Below are 20,436 nucleotides of genomic sequence, written 5' to 3'. Positions count from 1 at the left end.
AGGCAACGACAGGCGCGCACGGTCACCTTCCCCACGCTCGAGCAGGCGCCGCTCCCGCGCGGGTCGCACACCGCCGACAACGCTGGACCCGCCCTCTTCCCCGACCTCGGTGATCCCCTCCTTGGCTGCTGCAAAGGATGCTGCCCCGGCGTCGCTCACGATCACGAGTGCTGATGGCGCCTGATACGTCTCCGACGTATCGATAATTTCTTATGTTCCATGCCACATTATTGATGATATCTACATGTTTTATGCACATTATATGTCATATTTATGCATTTTCCGGAACTAACCTATTGACGAGATGCCGAAGGGCCAGCTTCTCGTTTTCTGCTGTTTTTGGTTCCAGAAATCCTAGTAAAGAAATATTCTCTGAATCGGACGAAATCAAGACCTGTGTTCCTATTTTTCCCGAACCATCCGTAACACCCGAGAGCCGCCGGAGGGAAGCCCCGGGGGCCCCACACCACACCCCGGCGTGGCCGGAGGGGGGCCGCGCCGCCCTATGGTGTGGTGGCCCCAGCCCCCTCCGAGGCTGCCCTTCCGCCTATTTAAAGCCTCCGTCGCGAAAACCCTATTGCGAAAAACCACGATACGGAAAACCTTCCGCAGCCGCCGCCATCGCGAAGCCAAGATCTGGGGGACAGAGTCTCTGTTCCGGCACCCTGCCGGAGCGGGGAAGTGCCCCCGAAGGCTTCTCCATCGACACCGCTGCCATCTCCACCGCCATCTTCATCACCGCTGCTGCTCCCATGAGGAGGGAGTAGTTCTCCATCGAGGCTCTGGGCCGTACCGGTAGCTATGTGGTTCATCTCTCTCCTATGTACTTCAATACAATAATCTCATGAGCTGCCTTACATGATTGAGATTCATATGATGATGCTTGTAATCTAGATGTCACTATGCTAGTCAAGTGAGTTTTACTTATGTGATCTCCTGGAGACTCCTTGTCCCACGTGTGTAAAGGTGAGAGTGTGTGCACCGTGTGGGTCTCTTAGGCTATATTTCACGTAATACTTACTCACCGTTATGAATGGCGTAGTGAAGTGCTTATTTATATCTCTTTATGATTGCAATGTGTTTTGTATCACAATTTATCTATGTGCTACTCTAGTGATGTTATTAAAGTAGTTTATTCCTCCCGCACGGTGTAATGGTGACAAGGTGTGCATCCGTGTTAGTACTTGGCATATGCTATGATCACGATCTCTTGTAGATTGTGGAGTTAATTATCATTATGATAGTATTGATGTGATCTATTCCTCCTACATAGTGTGAAGGTGACAGTGTGCATGCTGTATTAGTACTTGGTTTAGTCGTGTCGATCTTTCTTGCACTCTAAGGTTACTTAAATATGAACATTGAATTGTGGAGCTTGTTAACTCCGGCATTGAGGGTTCGTGTAATCCTACGCAATGTGTTCATCATCCAACAAGAGTGTAGAGTATGCATTTATCTATTCTGTTATGTGATCAAAGTTGAGAGTGTCCACTAGTGAAAGTCTAATCCCTAGGCCTTGTTCCTAAATGCTGCTATCGCTGTTTGTTTACTGTTTTACTGCGATACTACTGCTGCGTTACTACCGCTTGTTTACTCGTCCCGGGCAAAGCACTTTTCTGGTGCCGTTGCTACTACTTATTCATACCACCCGTATTTCACTATCTCTTCGCCGAACTAGTGCACCTATTAGGTGTGTTGGGGACACAAGAGACTTCTTGCTTTGTGGTTGCAGTGGTTGCATGAGAGGGATATCTTTGACCTCTTCCTCCCCGAGATCGATAAACCTTGGGTGATCCACTTAAGGGAAACTTGCCGCCGTTCTACAAACCTCTGCTCTTGGAGGCCCAACACTGTCTACAAGAATAGAAGCACCCGTAGACATCAAGCACTTTTCTCGGCGCCGTTGCCGGGAGGAAAGGTAAAAGGCACTCATACTCCGGTCCCGTGTAAAGTACTTTTCTCGTTGCCATTGTGTTTGTGCTCGAAGCTATTTCCTTTAGATCCCGCAATTGCATCTTTTTGTTTCTTGTTTACACTAGTTTGGCATAATGGACAACAATGAGCTTCTTATTCTATTTCCTGATTTAAGACATGGATGGTTTGATGCGAAAATTAAAAAACCCATGGAACATATTAGTATGAACACTTTGAATACCATTGTTGCTAATGATATAGAAAGTTCTAAGCTTGGGGAAGCTGGTTTTCATGATCTTTTTAGTCCCCCAAGCATTGAGGAGAAAATTTTCTTTGATGATACTTTGCCTCCTATTTATGATGATTATAATGATATTGGTCTTTTAGTACCGCCTGTTGTGGAGGATAAATTTGATTATGATTACAATATGCCTCCTATATTTGATGATAGCTACTTTGTTGAATTTGCTCCCACTATTACTAATAAAATTGATTATGCTTATGTGGAGAGTAATAATTTTATGCATGAGACTCATGATAAGAATGCTTTATGTGATAGTTATATTGTTGAGTTTGCTCATGATGCTACTGAAAGTTATTATGAGAGAGGAAAATATGGTTGTAGAAATTTTCATGTTACTAAAACACCTCTCTATGTGCTGAAATTTTTGAAGCTACACTTGTTTTATCTTCCTATGCTTGTTACTTTGCTCTTCATGAACTTGTTTATTTACAAGATTCCTATGCATAGGAAGCATGTTAGACTTAAATTTGTTTTGAATTTGCCTCTTGATGCTCTCTTTTGCTTCAAATACTATTTCTTGCGAGTGCATCATTAAAACCGCTCGAGCCCATCTTAACGGCTATAAAGAAAGAACTTCTTGGGAGATAACCCATGTGTTATTTTGCTACAGTACTTTGTTTTATATTTGTGTCTTGGAAGTTGTTTACTACTGTAGCAACCTCTCCTTATCTTAGTTTTATGTTTTGTTGTGCCAAGTAAAGTCTTTGATAGTAAAGTAAGTACTAGATTTGGATTACTGCGCAGTTCCAGATTTCTTTGCTGTCACGAATCTGGGTCTACCTCCCTGTAGGTAGCTCAGAAAATTAAGCCAATTTACGTGCATTATCCTCAGATATGTACGCAACTTTCATTCAATTTGGGCATTTTCATTTGAGCAAGTCTGGTGCCTTAATAAAATCCATCTTTACGGACTGTTCTGTTTTGACAGATTCTGCCTTTTATTTCGCATTGCCTCTTTTGCTATGTTGGATGAATTTCTTTGATCCATTAATGTCCAGTAGCTTTATGCAATGTCCAGAAGTGTTAAGAATGATTGTGTCACCTCTGAACATGTGAATTTTTATTATGCATTAACCCTCTAATGAGTTGTTTCGAGTTTGGTGTGGAGGAAGTTTTCAAGGATCAAGAGAGGAGTATGATGCAATATGATCAAGGAGAGTGAAAGCTCTAAGCTTGGGGATGCCCCGGTGGTTCACCCCTCGCATATTCTAAGAAGACTCAAGCGTCTAAGCTTGGGGATGCCCAAGGCATCCCCTTCTTCATCGACAACATTATCGGGTTCCTCCCCCGAAACTATATTTTTATTCCGTCACATCTTATGTACTTTGCTTGGAGCGTCGGTTTGTTTTTGTTTTTTGTTTTGTTTGAATAAAATGGATCCTAGCATTCACTTTGTGGGAGAGAGACACGCTCCGTCTGTAGCATATGGACAAGTATGTCCTTAGGCTCTACTCATAGTATTCATGGCGAAGTTTCTTCTTCGTTAAATTGTTATATGGTTGGAATTGGAAAATGCTACATGTAGTAACTCTAAAATGTCTTGGATAATTTGATACTTGGCAATTGTTGTGCTCATGTTTAAGCTCTTGCATCATATACTTTGCACCCATTAATGAAGAAATACTTAGAGCTTGCTAATTTGGTTTGCATATTTGGTTTCTCTAGAGTCTAGATAACATCTAGTATTGAGTTTTGAACAACAAGGAAGACGGTGTAGAGTCTTATAATGTTTACAATATGTCTTTTATGTGAGTTTTGCTGCACCGTTCATCCTTGTGTTTGTTTCAAATAACCTTGCTAGCCTAAACCTTGTATTGAGAGGGAATACTTCTCATGCATCCAAAATCCTTGAGCCAACCACTATGCCATTTGTGTCCACCATATCTACCTACTACATGGTATTTATCCGCCATTCCAAAGTAAATTGCTTGAGTGCTACCTTTAAAATTCCATCATTCACCTTTGCAATATATAGCTCATGGGACAAATAGCTTAAAAACTATTGTGGTATTGAATATGTACTTATGCACTTTATCTCTTATTAAGTTGCTTGTTGTGCGATAACCATGCATCTGGGGACGCCATCAACTATTCTTTGTTGAATATCATGTGAGTTGCTATGCATGTCCGTCTTGTCTGAAGTAAGAGAGATCTACCACCTTTATGGTTGGAGCATGCATATTGTTAGAGAAAAGCATTGGGCCGCTAACTAAAGCCATGATTCATGGTGGAAGTTTCAGTTTTGGACATATATCCTCAATCTCATATGAGAATAATAATTGTTGCCACATGCTTATGCATTAAAGAGGAGTCCATTATCTCGTTGTCCATGTTGTCCCGGTATGGATGTCTAAGTTGAGAATAATCAAAAGCGAGAAATCCAAAATGCGAGCTTTCTCCTTAGACCTTTGTACATGCGGCATGGAGGTACCCCATTGTGACACTTGGTTAAAACATGTGCATTGCAAAGATCAGGTAGTCCAAGCTAATTAGGACAAGGTGCGGGCACTATTAGTATACTATGCATGAGACTTACAACTTGTAAGATATAATTTACATAACTCATATTCTTTATTACTACCGTTGACAAAATTGTTTCATGTTTTCAAAATAAAAGCTCTAGCACAAATATAGCAATCGATACTTTCCTCTTTGAAGGACCATTCTTTTTACTTTTATGTTGAGTCAGTTCACCTATCTCTCTCCACCTCAAGAAGCAAACACTTGTGTTAACTGTGCATTGATTCTTACATACTTGCTTATTGCACTTGTTATATTGCTTTGCATTGACAACTATCCATGAGATATACATGTTACAAGTTGAAAGCAACTCGCTGAAACTTTATCTTCCATTGTGTTGCTTCAATGTCTTTACTTTGAATTTATTGCTTTATGAGTTAACTCTTATGCAAGTCTTATTGATGCTTGTCTTGAAAGTATTATTCATGAAAAGTCTTTGCTATATGATTCAATTGTTTACTCATGTCATTACCATTGTTTTGATCGCTGCATTCATTACATATGTTTACAAATAGTATGATCAAGGTTATGATGGCATGTCACTTCAGAAATTATCTTTGTTATCGTTTTACCTGCTCGGGACGAGCAGGAACTAAGCTTGGGGATGCTGATACGTCTCCGACGTATCGACAATTTCTTATGTTCCATGCCACATTATTGATGATATCTACATGTTTTATGCACATTATATGTCATATTTATGCATTTTCCGGAACTAAACTATTGACGAGATGCCGAAGGGCCAGTTCCTGTTTTCTGCTGTTTTTGGTTCCGTAAATCCTAGTAAAGAAATATTCTCGAATCGGACGAAATCAAGACCCAGTGTTCCTATTTTTCCCGGAACCATCCAGAACACCCGAGAGCCGCCAGAGGGAAGCCCTGGGGGCCCCACACCACACCCTGGCGCGGCCAGAGGGGTGGCCGCGCCGCCCTATGGTGTGGTGGCCCCAGGCCCCCTCCGAGGCTGCCCTTCCGCCTATTTAAAGCCTCCGTCGCGAAAACCCTATTGCGAAAAACCACGATACGGAAAACCTTCCAGAGCCGCCGCCATCGCGAAGCCAAGATCTTGGGGACAGGAGTCTCAGTTCCGGCACCCTGCCGGAGCGGGGAAGTGCCCCCGGAAGGCTTCTCCATCGACACCGCTGCCATCTCCACCGCCATCTTCATCACCGCCGCTGCTCCCATGAGGAGGGAGTAGTTCTCCATCGAGGCTCGGGGCTGTACCGGTAGCTATGTGGTTCATCTCTCTCCTATGTACTTCAATACAATAATCTCATGAGCTGCCTTACATGATTGAGATTCATATGATGATGCTTGTAATCTAGATGTCACTATGCTAGTCAAGTGAGTTTTACTTATGTGATCTCCGGAGACTCCTTGTCCCACGTGTGTAAAGGTGACAGTGTGTGCACCGTGTGGGTCTCTTAGGCTATATTTCACGTAATACTTACTCACCGTTATGAATGGCGTAGTGAAGTGCTTATTTATATCTCTTTATGATTGCAATGTGTTTTGTATCACAATTTATCTATGTGCTACTCTAGTGATGTTATTAAAGTAGTTTATTCCTCCCGCACGGTGTAATGGTGACAAGTGTGTGCATCCGTGTTAGTACTTGGCATATGCTATGCTCACGATCTCTTGTAGATTGTGGAGTTAATTATCATTATGATAGTATTGATGTGATCTATTCCTCCTACATAGTGTGAAGGTGACAGTGTGCATGCTGTGTTAGTACTTGGTTTAGTCGTGTCGATCTTTCTTGCACTCTAAGGTTACTTAAATATGAACATTGAATTGTGGAGCTTGTTAACTCCGGCATTGAGGGTTCGTGTAATCCTACGCAATGTGTTCATCATCCAACAAGAGTAGAGTATGCATTTATCTATTCTGTTATGTGATCAAAGTTGAGAGTGTCCACTAGTGAAAGTCTAATCCCTAGGCCTTGTTCCTAAATATCGCTATCGCTGCTTGTTTACCGTTTTACTCGCGATACTACCGCTGCGTTACTACTGCTTGTTTACTCGTCCCGGGCAAAGCACTTTTCTGGTGCCGTTGCTACTACTTATTCATACCACCTGTATTTCACTATCTCTTCGCCGAACTAGTGCACCTATTAGGTGTGTTGGGGACACAAGAGACTTCTTGCTTTGTGGTTGCGGGGTTGCATGAGAGGGATATCTTTGACCTCTTCCTCCCTGAGATCGATAAACCTTGGGTGATCCACTTAAGGGAAACTTGCTGCTGTTCTACAAACCTCTGCTCTTGGAGGCCCAACACTGTCTACAAGAATAGAAGCACCCGTAGACATCAGCGCCCAGCTCCGGCTCTCCCTCTCGCCGGTCGCTTCGGCATCGACTGGCGCGAGGCGCGCCCTGGCCATGGTGTCGCCAGCCTCCCTGGTTGGCGTCGACGATCCTACTCGCCCACCGGGCTTCGAAGCGTCCCCGGAGCAGCACACGCCGGTGTTTGGGGATGGGGAGTCGCCCGCGCGCACCCCTTCCAGCCCTCGTCTAGGATCGGTGAGAAGGCAGGCCACGGCTAATGATGCGCAAGTCTTGGCGCCCCTGTTCTCCTCTGCGCAGGTTCCGATCCTCCCTTCACCGCCCATGTCCTCCCCGCCCACTCGCCCTTGCCCAAGGAGGAAGACGATGGCGGGCACAACCATTGCCCGCACCTACGGGTTCTCGCTGCGGCAGGCCAAGTCCAAGGAAAATGCTCGGCGCAAAGCCGCGCCTGTCGCCAAGAACGTAGAGCTCATGCTCTGCAAGGGGCTGGGCATAGTTCAAGATGGTGAAGTGATCACGGAGAGGGCGATGCAGGAGTTCGCGAAGCGCTTCCAAGGAAGGATCCCTGACGACGTCCTGGGCGCCATGAGGGCCCTCTTCAAGCTGGATGATGTGCAAGACGGCGAGATGGACGAGGCCCTCTTGGCCCATGGCGGAGCGGGCGCCCTGGACCATGACCTGGCACCGGCCAGCGTCGGTGAAGAAGTCTGATGCTGCTGTTCCCTGATCGTTTAGGAGTCCAACTGTTCCTATGTTAGAACAAGACTATGTTCGTATCTGCTGTGTTGCTTGGGTCGCCCTCAATGCCTGGTGTCTGTACCAGCTGGTGGGCAATGTATCGAGTACTGTTGCTACCTTGTGTGATGTTCTGGTCAGTTCCCTGTTGCTGTTGCACTACTTCTTCCGTCTCGCTGTGAAGCTAGACAACCGCTTTGCTTGGGTCTGTTTGGGTGGCCAATGTTAGACAAAGTCGTCAATATCATGGGTTGGAACACTAGAGGGCTTAACGACCAGGATCGTCGGGACGCAGTCCACGAGATCATATCCACTTCATCCTGTCACATCGTCTGTCTTCAAGAGACTAAGCTGGGAGCCATCTCTCAGCGAGATGCTTGCTACATAGGAGGGAACCGTCTCCAAAGCTTCGCGGAAAGGCCGGCCACCGGTACGAGGGGTGGTATACTCCTTCTTTGGGATGCTTCCGTCGTCACGATCACCAATGTGACCACCACGGAGTTCTGTTTGTCCGCTGACGTCCGCGTGCTTAACTCCAACAACAATGGGGACTTCAAGATTACGGGGGTGTATGGGCCAACTGCCTCAGACCGGAAGGATGAGTTCTTCGCCGAGCTCGTCTCTCAAAAGCCACCCTCCGGCACTAGGTGGCTTGCCCTCGGGGACTTCAACCAGATTAGACGGGCAAGAGACAAGAGCAACAACAACCGCAGTCACATCAACCGTTTTAGGGCCGCCCTCCAGACTTGTGAGCTTACTGAGATCCACCTTCAGAACCGTCGTTTCACGTGGTCCAATAGACGGGCAAACCCAACACTTTGCAACCTCGACGCCTTCTTCTGTAATGCGGATTGGGATTTGACCTTTGATTCACACGTCCTCATGGCCCTATCCTCCTCCCTCTCCGACCATTGCCCCCTTCTGCTTGCGGATGATAGCGGTCCGCGACGGCCGCGAGTGTTCAGATTTGAAAACTTCTGGTTGCGGATGCCTGGTTTCGATGGGGGGTCCAACATGCTTGGGCTGCTCCCTCCACTCACCTTGAGCCTTGCCAGCGCACTGCTCCACAAGCTCGGGACCACCGGGCGAGCCCTTGCCAAGTGGGGTCGTCACCTTTTCTCCAACACAAAGGTCATGTTGCATGCGGCTCTCTTGGTCATTCTGCATCTTGACATGGCTGAGGAGCATCGGAAGCTTTCGGTTGGGGAGATGGACCTAAGGGACAAACTCAAGAGGAAATCCGTGGCATTATCTGTCATTGAGAGGGCCAGGAAAAAGCAATGTGCTAGGCTGGCATGCATCAAGGAAGGCGACGCAAATACTAGATTCTTTCACCTTAGGGTGAATGCAAGGTGCCGGAAAAACCACATTCACAGATTAAGGGACAACAACAATGGTTGGGTTATCGAACATGCAGCCAAGGAACACATCATACACACCCATTTCAAATCGACCATTTCTCGCGGGCCACCAAGACAGTGTGATTTCAATTGGGATGTGATGCACTTCCAGGACTTGGATTTGCAAACCCTTGGGGATCCTTTTTCGGAGGAGGAGGTGAAGAGCGCTATCTTTAGCATGCCTAGCGACAAGGCCCCGGGGCCGGATGGCTTCACTTTCGCTTTATTCAAGCGATCCTGGGACATCATTAAGGCCGACATCATGGAGGTGGTGCACGCTTTTGGCACCATGCATGCGGACAACTTCCATTGGCTCAACTCCGCAAACATTGTGTTGATTCCAAAGAAAGAGGGCGCGGACGTCATTACCGACTATCGGCCGATTAGCTTGATCCACTCCATCGCCAAGATCATAGCCAAAATGCTCGCGCTTAGACTCTCCCCGCACATGGAAGACCTGGTCTCCAATGCCCAGAGTGCGTTTATCAAGAAGAGAAGCATCCATGACAACTTCCTCTACGTCAAAAACTATGCTACAAGACTACATAAAAACAGGACTCCGGCGCTCCTCTTCAAACTCGACATTCGCAAGGCCTTCGACTACGTTAGATGGGAATACGTTGTTGATCTCCTCCAGCGTAGAGGTTTTCCTAGCACGTTTCGCAATTGGGTGGTTGCCCTCCTCAAGACCTCCACCTCCAGAGTTCTCCTGAACGGGATTGCTGGTGACCCTATCGGCCATGGCCGTGGCCTACGCCAAGGGGATCCTTTGTCACCCCTGTTGTTCGTCCTCGCCATTGACCCCTTATCGCAGATCCTAGACATTGCCACCGATCATGGGCTGCTACATAAGCTCCGGGGCCGAGGCGCCAGAGTCAGGACTTCCCTTTATGCGGACGACGCGGCGGTTTTCGTTGCTCCCATTAAGGAGGACATCCAAAACCTAGCGTCCATTCTTCAGAGGTTCGGGGAGGTCACGGGCCTTTGCACCAACTTCCAGAAGAGCTCGGTGGTTCCCATACGCTGCACCGATCTTGACCTTGATGATATTTTGGGGGGAATTCCGGCGGTCAGGGCGTCCTTCCCTCTCACATACCTGGGTTTGCCGCTATCAGTGTGGTGCCTCAAGAGGAGAGACATGCAGCAACTGGAGGACAAATGCGCAAGCAGGTTACCCACTTGGAGCGGGAAGCTCATCACCACGGCCGGTCGGACGGCCCTTGTTAGGTCTGTCATCACCTCGCAAGCCATCTACTACCTCACGCCTCTCGCCATCCCCGCCGGTACTCTCAAGTTTGTCAACAAGATTCAACGTGCCTTCCTTTGGGCCGCTAAAGAAACCACCACCAGGGCGAAGTGCAAAGTTAATTGGGAGAAGGTGTGCCGGCCCAAGAGGCTGGGTGGGCTCGAGTGCTTGCATCCTGGACAAGTTCGCGACGGGCCCTTCGCCTGCGTTGGCCGTGGCTTGAGTGGGAGGACCCATCCAAGTTTTGGGTTGGCTCCGGCAACCCGTGCTCGGACTATGACATGGACCTTTTCTACTCCGCGACCACAATCAACCTTGGGAATGGTAAAAAGACGCCTTTTTGGCAAGCGCCGTGGCTTCGTGGAGAAAGCCTATTGACATTGCACCCTAATTTTCGGCTCGTCCAAGAGAAAGAAGCTGGAAAGTCGCCCAAGCTCTCCACAATGATGCTTGGGTGAGCAAAATTGACTTGGAGGGCACCTTCACCATCGACCATATGGCGCAGCTTCATCGACCTTTGGACCCTCATCTCCACCATCCATCTTGATCCGGATGTTGATGACGACATTGTGTGGAGGCTCACGGCTAATGGCCATTATTCCGCCAAATCGGCCTATGAGTTGCAATTTTTGGGCTCGCTGCTATCTCCTATGAACAAGCTGATTTGGAAGGCTTGGCCCCCCAAAGGTGAAGTTCTTTGCATGGCTCCTATACCAAAACAGGATTTGGACGGCTGATCGCCTCGCCAAGCGTGGATGGCCAAACTGCGGGCTGTGCCCCCTTTGTAAACAGTGCACCGAAACTCATGATCACCTCTTCGTCCATTGCCGCTACACCACCCGCCTTTGGGGCTTCGTCAAGGATTGGATGGGCACCAATGCGATCACCCCCTTACAATGGGCAAATCATGACATTCACTCTTGGTGGGACTCCATGACGGGGGGGGGGGCATGTGCCTAATCGGAAGGCCATGGCCTCGGTGGCGCTTCTCGTGTCCTGGGAGCTGTGGAACGAGCGCAACGCTAGGGTCTTCAACGCCAAAAGTGCTTCGCCGCAGGTAGTCTTCGATAAGATTAGGAAAGAAGCACACCTTTGGGTGTTAGCGGGTGCCAAAAGGTTGGGCAACATGATGCCGCGAGAGTGATTGTTGTATCCCCGGACTTTGTGTCCGTTTGTTTTCTTTTCCTTTCGCATGATCTCTCATGTAAAACTCCTTCTTAATTAATAGATTGGGGCAAAGCTTTTGCCCCCGTTTCAAAAAAAAACCCTCATGTCTCTGAACCCCAAACCCTAATGCTTGATTAAAAACCCTTATGTCTCTGGACCCCGAACCACCTTGTTGCTTTGTAAGATTTAGCTTGGCCCAATTCAGCCAATGCCGACGCCTCTTGCGCTTCCCATCCTCTACACCCCACCAATAATTCCGGATTACTTTAGTAAGATCATTACAAAGACCAAAGGGTAGTTTGAACACACCCATGGCATATGTTGGTATCACTTGGGTGATTGATTTGATAAGAACTTCTATTGCACTTTGGGCCATAAGACTCTCTCCCCATTCTATGATTAAATTACTTAGCCATGATTGTAATAAATTTACCCATGTTCATACGGTGGGTAGACCAAAATACTTAGCTTCAAAAACATGTTGCTCAACATGAAGGATATTTCCAATCCCCAATTGAACAACTAGCGGGCAAGAAGTACTAAACAAGATTGAGCACTTTTTGGGATTTATGAGTTGACCCGGACTTGCTGCATAAGTATTCAAGGTACTTTTCACAACTAGAACTTTCTCCACGGAGGCCTTGAAAAATAGTAGAGTATCGACCGCAAATAAAAGATGGGAAATGCTGGGAGCTCTTCCACACACTTTTATTGGAGTAGTCGTGTTTGCCTCCACTTTGTGTCTTAGGAGTGTAGATAACTCATCTGCCACAAATAGGAAAAGAAAAGGGGAAAGCGGATCCCCTTGCTGAAGACCGCGAGATGGAGAGAATGCTTTCAAAAGAGTTTCGTTAAACTTAATTGAGTATCTCACCGTGGTAAAGCAGGCCATAATCCACTGTAGCTACATGATGCATGTAAAATGCATACATGAATTTTACCCTTTATTAGCATTAATTCCCATATTTTTGCAACATATATGATAATAATACCATGTTTAACATTGATTCATGGGGATTTACCAATGCTCCCCTTTATTTGGTTTATGACTCTGCAGAACATGAATTCCCTATTTTGTGTATTTTTTACTTTAATATGGAGTCAAATTGACCTAAGATTTCGGGGACGTCATTTTTTCACCAGAACAAGGAACATGGGCTTTTGGAGCAGACCTGCAAAGGCCTGAGGGCCAAAATAGGACAGGTGGCGCGCCCACTAGTACGCGCTAGCCCTCCCTCTTTCAACATTCGATTGTCAATTCGCTTGATTTTTTCGCGAACAAACATATTTTGACCTAAATCAACTACATATATGACCCCCGAGGGTTCTCTGGAGGAGAGCGCCGCATGAATACCGAAACCGAAAACGGAGGCTGCAACAGCGAAGATTTGAGGGCGAAACTCCGACAGAGTGATACGTCCATTTTGCATCACTATTTTATATCATAATTTACTGTTATTCATTGATATATTTCATATTTAGAGATGATACTTATGTTATTTCACCTATTTTGCATGTTTTATGACTATTGGAGAATCACTCACCGGAGTCAGGATTCTGCTGGAAAAAGTACCGTCAGAATGCAATATTTCTGAAGATCAACAACTGACGGAAATTACACCGAAGGTCTTATTTCTCCAGAAGAAGGAGCCAGCCAAAAGGAGGGGCCGAGGAGGGCCGCCATGGGCCCCCCATAGGCCGGCGCGGGCTCCACCCTGGCCGCGCCGCCTTGTGGGGAGGGGGCCCACAGCCCCCCTCGGCCGCCTCTCTTTCGCGTACTTCATCTACCCGAAAACCTAAGGTACTGGGTAATCACGAGGAGACACAGCCGCCTCTGCGGGGCGGAAAACACCAGAGAGAAAAGAGCTCTCCGGCAGGCTGAAATCCGCCGGGGAAATTCCCTCCCGGAGGGGGAAATCGACGCCATCGTCACCGTCATTGAGCTGGACTTCATTGGGATCATCATCACCATCATCTCCACCATCGTCACCGTCATCTCCACCGCTGCACCTCGTCACCGCTGTAACATCTAGGGTTGAATCTTGATTATTTCATAGGGGAAACTCTCCCGGTATTGATTACTCCTTGTTATTGATGCTATTGAGTGAAACCATTGAACCAAGGTTTATGTCAGATTGTTATTCATCATCATATCACCTCTGATCATGTTCCATATGATGTCTCGTGATTAGTTCGTTTAGTTCTTGAGGACATGGGTGAAGTCTAAATGTTAGTAGTGAACTATGTTGAGTAATATTTAATGGTTGATAGTTAAGTTGTGGTGTTATTCTTCTAGTGGTGTCATGTGAACGTCGACTACATGATACTTCACCTTTATGGGCCTAGGAGAATGCATCTTGTATTCGTTTGCTAATTGTGGGGTTGCCGGAGTGACAGCAACCTGAACCCCCGTTGGTATATCATGCAGGAGGGATAGCAGGATCTCAGAGTTTAAGGCTGTGGTTAGATTTATCTTAATTATTTTCTTGTATTTGCGGATTCTTGCAAGGGGTATAATCACAAGTATGTATTAGTCCTAGGAAGGGCGATGCATTAGCATAGGTTCACCCACACAACACTTATCAAAACAATGAAGATTAATCAGCTATATGAAGCGAAAGCACTAGACTAAATCCCGTGTGTCCTCAAGAACGTTTGGTCATCATAAGTAAACAAACCGGCTTGTCCTTTGTGCTAAAAAGGATTGGGCCACTCGCTGCAATTATTACTCTCGCATTTTATTTACTTGTACTTTATTTATCTGCTATATTAAAACCCCCTGAATACTTGTCTGTGAGCATTTACAGTGAATCCTTCATCGAAACTGCTTGTCAACACCTTCTGCTCCTCGTTGGGTTCGACACTTATTTATCGAAAGTACTACGATACACCCCCTATACTTGTGGGTCATCAAAACTATTTTCTGGCGCCGTTGCCGGGGAGTGAAGCGCTATTGGTAAGTGGAATTGGTAAGAGAAACTTTTACTGTACGTGCTGATTTTACTTCTGCCTGCTGCTATAATTCATTATGGAGAGATCTTCTCTTGAATTCCTATTTGGAAAATCCACTACTACTGCAAATTCTTACATCACAGATCAAAGAGGGTCGATACATGCACCAACCAACGAAAAATGGAGAACAACATATTATTATCAATTTTGTAGCCTACTAGTGTGTCGCCACCCAGTAGCCAGAAAAAGAAGTCCTGAATAACCGTTAGCAGACAGTTGCATCCAGTAACCATAGTCTCCCGCTGATCCTCCGGGAGAAGTAAAACCCATTATCCATCCCTCCTAATTAAGCTAGTTGGGCCAAGTGCCAGTAGCTAAGATTTTTAATTATTATGGGAACAAAGGCAGATAGAAGGAGGAATAGAGGTTGAATCACGTCAAAACTAGCCGGAGATTAAGCTTTATAGGTCGTAGTAATGGAAAGTGACTGCGCAACGGACGGACGCTGAAATAAATGTCGCAGGCAGATGCCGACCTTCGCACAAAACTAGTCCAGTTGAAGCCGTCTAGACTACTGTTTCGTCCATTAGCTGGCGCAGAAGTTCCACACTAGACGAACCACGGTAGACCTGCAGAAGAAAATGTCCGACGCTGGTACTGCATTGTGGGCCGATCGAAGGGACAAACCACGTTTGGTTTGTCTATCCAGTTGATGCTGCACAATATTATATCCGACTGGTGTGCATGTTTTAGTCTAGGCTGAAGAATCAACACTATGATAATGCTCGAACTGACCAATATGCAATCATGCATACACTGAGCGACTAATTCAGCTATAGTTTTGGGCGAATAATGCAGAGTTGGCGTTGGCCGTATAAATTTAGGTCGAATACGTTGCACCAAACTGGTAATCAAATCAATTAACGTAAGAACTTTCCGTGCTAGCTCGTGGGAATAATATTCGTTTGTGGGTTGTATCCAATCGACGACAATGATTGCCAACATCTCTGTGTACTACTAGTCCACTACTAGCCAGTTAGGCATCCTTTTTGGTCCATGGTGAAGTCAGAAGAAGGAATATCATGAAGGCCGGATTGGTGGACTGACTAAAGGAGGTTCGAGTCAACGTGATGCTGAGGGATCTGCTTGGCGTTCCGGGCTTGCAGCAGTGGTATGCATGTGGGGGCGGCAACACAGGGGAAGTTCGGAGTCTTATCTCTCAGGGCAATGTTCTTGTTGGAGGCATTGTTTTGAGAGTGGGGACTATCTCCAGGGAGAAATCCTAAGACCATTGGTCGGGCGACGACGGCGCTGGTGCACTGTTTCCTTCTTGGAGGCGACGCTTTTGGAGAGTCTGTACTTCAGGTGTTGTCAGAGTGGTGGTTGTATTGCTGTTGCTAGGTCTAGAAGGCTGTAGCGGGACTTTTATTTCTTAGTTTTCTTTTCTCTTTTTTGGCTGTGTGCATCCGTACTGCTATTAGGGTGGGGCGTTGTTGCAGAGGCTGGGTGTAATTGGTATCTTTTGATATTAATATATTCCCTTTATCGAAAAAAGTTAGGCATCCTTGGCGCCAAAACCTCTGCCTATATGTAAGTGCAATGCAATGTAGTGTTCTCAAGCCACGGCCATTCGGAAAAAGTGAGGCACAAGCACCAAAAACACCATTTGCGCTTAATTATTTGCCATGGCTTCTGCCTCTTGTCTTAGCTTGTTGGTGCTCATAACAATGGCCTCAGCTGCGTCGGGGCAGCTGTCGTCGACGTTCTACGACACCTCGTGCCCCAACGCGCTGTCCACCATCAAGAGTGCGGTGACTGCCGCCGTGAGCAGCGAGGCCCGCATGGGGGCGTCGCTAGTCCGGCTGCACTTCCACGACTGTTTTGTCGATGCAAGTCTCATGTAGCCTTACTCAGTTAACTGTTATACTGTCACACTGTAAAAAACAAGTTGTAGACACGAGTACAGGCAACTGACTCTGAACTTGTTTACAGGGATGTGACGGGTCAGTTCTGTTGGCGGACACAGGGAGCTTCGTCGGAGAGCAAGGGGCAGCTCCGAACAATGGTTCCATTCGAGGCATGAACGTCATCGACAACATCAAGACGCAGGTGGAGGCCGTGTGCAACCAGACCGTATCATGCGCCGACATCCTCGCCGTCGCCGCCCGTGACTCCGTGGTCGCGGTAAGCTCGACAGTTATCTCTCACCAGCCACGCATGTGATCGTTTACATGATCGATGGCATTTTGTCGCATGTTGTTTCTTGGAGTTAACTCTGCAATGCCATGCATCCAGCTCGGAGGGCCGACATGGACGGTTCTACTAGGGAGGAGGGACTCTACCACCGCAAGCAAGACCAATGCAGAACGCGACCTGCCTCCTCCTTCCTTCGACCTCACGAATCTCACCACCGCTTTCGCCAACAAGCAACTCAGCGTAACAGACATGGTGGCGCTCTCAGGTACCACACCCTTCATTTCTCTCAGCTAAAACTGAAACTGCGGACGGCTTGCGAGGAATATTCTGACAAGAAGGCTATCTGCAACATGCAGGCGCCCACACCATCGGTCAGGCGCAGTGCCTCAACTTCAGGGACAGGCTCTACAACGAGACAAACATCGACACGACCTTCGCGACGTCGCTCAAGGCCAACTGCCCGCGACCCACCGGCTCCGGCGACGGCAGCCTAGCGCCGCTGGACACGACGACGCCCAACGCCTTCGACAACGCCTACTACACCAACCTGATGTCCCAGAAGGGGCTTCTGCACTCGGACCAAGTGCTGCTCAACGGCGGCAGCACCGACAACACCGTCAGGAACTTCGCCTCCAGCGCAGCGGCGTTCAGCAGCGCCTTCGCCACGGCCATGGTTAACATGGGGAACATCGCGCCCAAGACGGGGACGCAGGGCCAGATCAGGCTCACCTGCTCCAAGGTGAACTCTTAGTTTGGGAGTCGTCACTCCTCCGCTGGGGATGAACTAAATAAGGCCTCGATAGCCAGTATACCAGGCAACACGAGTACTATTATTACTACGTAGCGTGCGAACGTGTGGTGTAATATCACCGTGTAATGAATTCTCGTGCAAAGGCATGGAGAAAATCAATTGCTTCCCTTTATCTCAAATCATGGGTCGACATGCATTTTTTCTTCGTAAAAAAGTATTGCCCTGATTTTCTTTCAATTGAAACAGAAATGTTGCAGAGTTCGCCACCACAAAACAGCCAGAAAAGAAACAGTTCTTAACCTTGCGTCGAGCCGTCGACTAGCGAGAAAAAGGACATGCAAGCTGTAAACGCGAAAATCAAAAGAACGAAAAACGAACAAAGGCATGGAGAAAATCAACTGCTTCCCTTTATCTCCATCATGGTTTGACTTACATTTTTTTCTTGATAAAAAGGGTTGGCCTGTATCAATAAAAACAGAAATATTGCAGAGTTTCCCACCACAACACACCTTCCAAGTTTCACCACAGAAACATAGTATCAGCCTATACAGCCAGAAAAGAAACAGTTTTCAACCTTTTAAAGAACGTGCAAGTATGCACTTTTTTTTTATAAATAGAGAAGGAATCAAATACTACCTCCGTTTCAAGGAATAAGGCGCACGCGTATTTCAAGACGAACTTTGACCATAAAAATTGAGCAACAAAATTTTGCTTATATTATATGTAATTAGTATCGTTGAATTCGTATTGAAAAGAACTTTTTAATATACCAATTTCATACAAACAATGTTTATCTATTTGAAGTAATTCTTGCTCAAACAAAAAGTACGTAAAACGAGGATGCCTTATTCTTTGAAACGGAGGAACTTCACACTCACAACACAGGAGGCCGAAGCCAAAGAAAAGCAGAGCAACTCCTCACAAAAAAACCTACTAGTTTCCACCTATTTGCTTCCTTGATGATCGTGTCAAGAAAAAGAGCCTTTCACCTAGATTTGTTGTAGAAAATCCCATTATTCCACTCAATCCAAATTGACCTAAAAACTTGGAGGAAGAGGGAAGTGCAAACATCCAACCAAATTAAACAAGGGAAGGATACATCGACTATCTCAAATACTTCAACCATGACCGGCTCGATTAGTTTTGTAGGACGTTGCAGCTCAGCTTTGCACACTATTTCATTGGGAATTCGCTCCAAAAGATTTTCTGACATGAAAAGATATCTCTCTCTAGCTCCATTCACTTCGAAAAGAAACCATCAGAACCTTTTGGAGCATAAAAAGTAGTGACGAAAGTAAAACGAATTGTATCTACTAAAACTACCTCGTCACCGAAGGTAGCTGCTATCAAGCAAGGATTTGGGTACCAATAAGAAGTAGAAAATCTAAGAGGGGGAAAGATTTCATGTAACCGTGGTTACCGGAGATAACCGGTCATATACCTGACTAGATTCTCAAACAAAACACAAATTTTGAACTCGATAATGTTTAAATATTTTTTATGTATTGTCTAGAAGAGAAATAGTCAAAATTTTGGACAAATGAGTTGGGACATGGAGTTATTGTTGGAATTTGTCCTTGGACCTTAGCCCATAACTCAAGTAAAATTCTGAAATTCTCATTGGCCCATTCATGTATAGCAAGGGGTGAGATTAAAGTTTAGTCTCACATTGCTACTTGAGGGAGATATGGAGTGGTTTATAAGGGGTGATGTTCCAGTCTTTGTAAATGCATGAGAAGAGAGAGAGAGCCCTCACGCACTCCTCCTCTGATGCTCGCTTTGTCACGATACGGGTCACAGAATGCGGGAATCTCCCTGAGCCGAGCTTATTTTTGTTGTTTGGGAAAATAATAATGTTATTAATTATGAGCCATTAACGTTGTTCAAAAAACTAATTACTTATTTTTGTTGTTCGGGAAAATAATCATGTTATGTTATTAATTATGAGCCATTAACGATGTTCAAGAAATTAGTTACTTATTTTTGTTGTTCGGGAAAATAATCATGTTATGTTATTAATTATGAGCGATTAATGATGTTTAAGAAATTAGTTATGTTATTAGTTACGAGTTAATAACGGACGCGTTAACGCAACCATTTCATTATGGTTTTTCTGGATTGTGGTTGTGCCAACTCGCACGTGGGTTGCACCCATGATCTTCCTGAACCGCACTATATAAACGCGAACGAAAACCCTATCCTACACGAGACACATATGTGTCTGCCTCCTTCCAGAACCTTGTGTCGCCGCAATCATCTTCCTCATCCCGTCCTTTGGCGTGCACCGATAGACGGGACGGTAAGCCTCTAGAACTCCTTATCTCGTGTAGACCTGTATGGGTGACAACACTGATGTTGCTGCCATTGCTGCTGCCACAGCCGCAGCCAGTGCCAATGCCAACGCTGCATTGTATGTGTTTTTGCCATTTCTATTTTAGTCTTTACCAGAATGTTTAGTTTTGGTATTTTTAGTAGATGTGATCGGTTTATCTTGTCTAGATGTGATTTGTTCATCTACTCTAAGTGATTAGTTTGCTTGTTGTTTCTAGTCATGATCTATCAATCATTTTTTTAGTTAAATCATATATTAATTTGCTTATAGTTTTAACGGTTATAGCGGAGGAGGAACACATATGGTTTATGCTAGACTAACCAATCAACCCAAACTTAAAACAAATTCGAATGCACTGAGATTGTTTTCCACAATAAACTCATTTGCTGGAGGGGCTGGGAATTATGGGTACCAGTAACCGTGGTATTTCACTCGGTAACAAAATCCTTGTCCTCAGTCTAAAGTCTATTATAGAACTAGACCACAACATATTAGTTGCCGATCTTAAAATCGCTACTAGGACCTTTGAAAGCTCTATCGCACCATCAGGTTTCAAATAGTTCATCACAATTTGTACTTATGGAGGAATATGACTGTTTGCAAGGTGGTTTCTGGATCATCTGTTGTATTC

The 20,436-nt window shown here is 45.9% G+C and overlaps 1 protein-coding gene across 1 annotated transcript; it reads left to right on the top strand.

Moving 5' to 3' along the window:
* The first annotated feature begins 16,164 nt into the window (after positions 1-16,164).
* On the top strand, positions 16,165-17,652 carry LOC124669805 (peroxidase 2-like). The gene is made up of 4 exons (XM_047206350.1): positions 16,165-16,415; positions 16,519-16,710; positions 16,822-16,987; positions 17,079-17,652. Exons 1-4 carry the CDS (start codon positions 16,212-16,214, stop codon positions 17,471-17,473), a joined length of 957 nt encoding a protein of 318 aa, XP_047062306.1. The 5' UTR covers positions 16,165-16,211; the 3' UTR covers positions 17,474-17,652.
* The last annotated feature ends 2,784 nt before the right edge of the window (positions 17,653-20,436 follow it).

This window comes from Lolium rigidum, chromosome 7 (assembly GCF_022539505.1).
Source record: "Lolium rigidum isolate FL_2022 chromosome 7, APGP_CSIRO_Lrig_0.1, whole genome shotgun sequence".
In the NCBI taxonomy this organism is placed as follows: domain Eukaryota; kingdom Viridiplantae; phylum Streptophyta; class Magnoliopsida; order Poales; family Poaceae; genus Lolium; species Lolium rigidum.
This window is presented reverse-complemented; position numbering and strand designations above follow the sequence as displayed.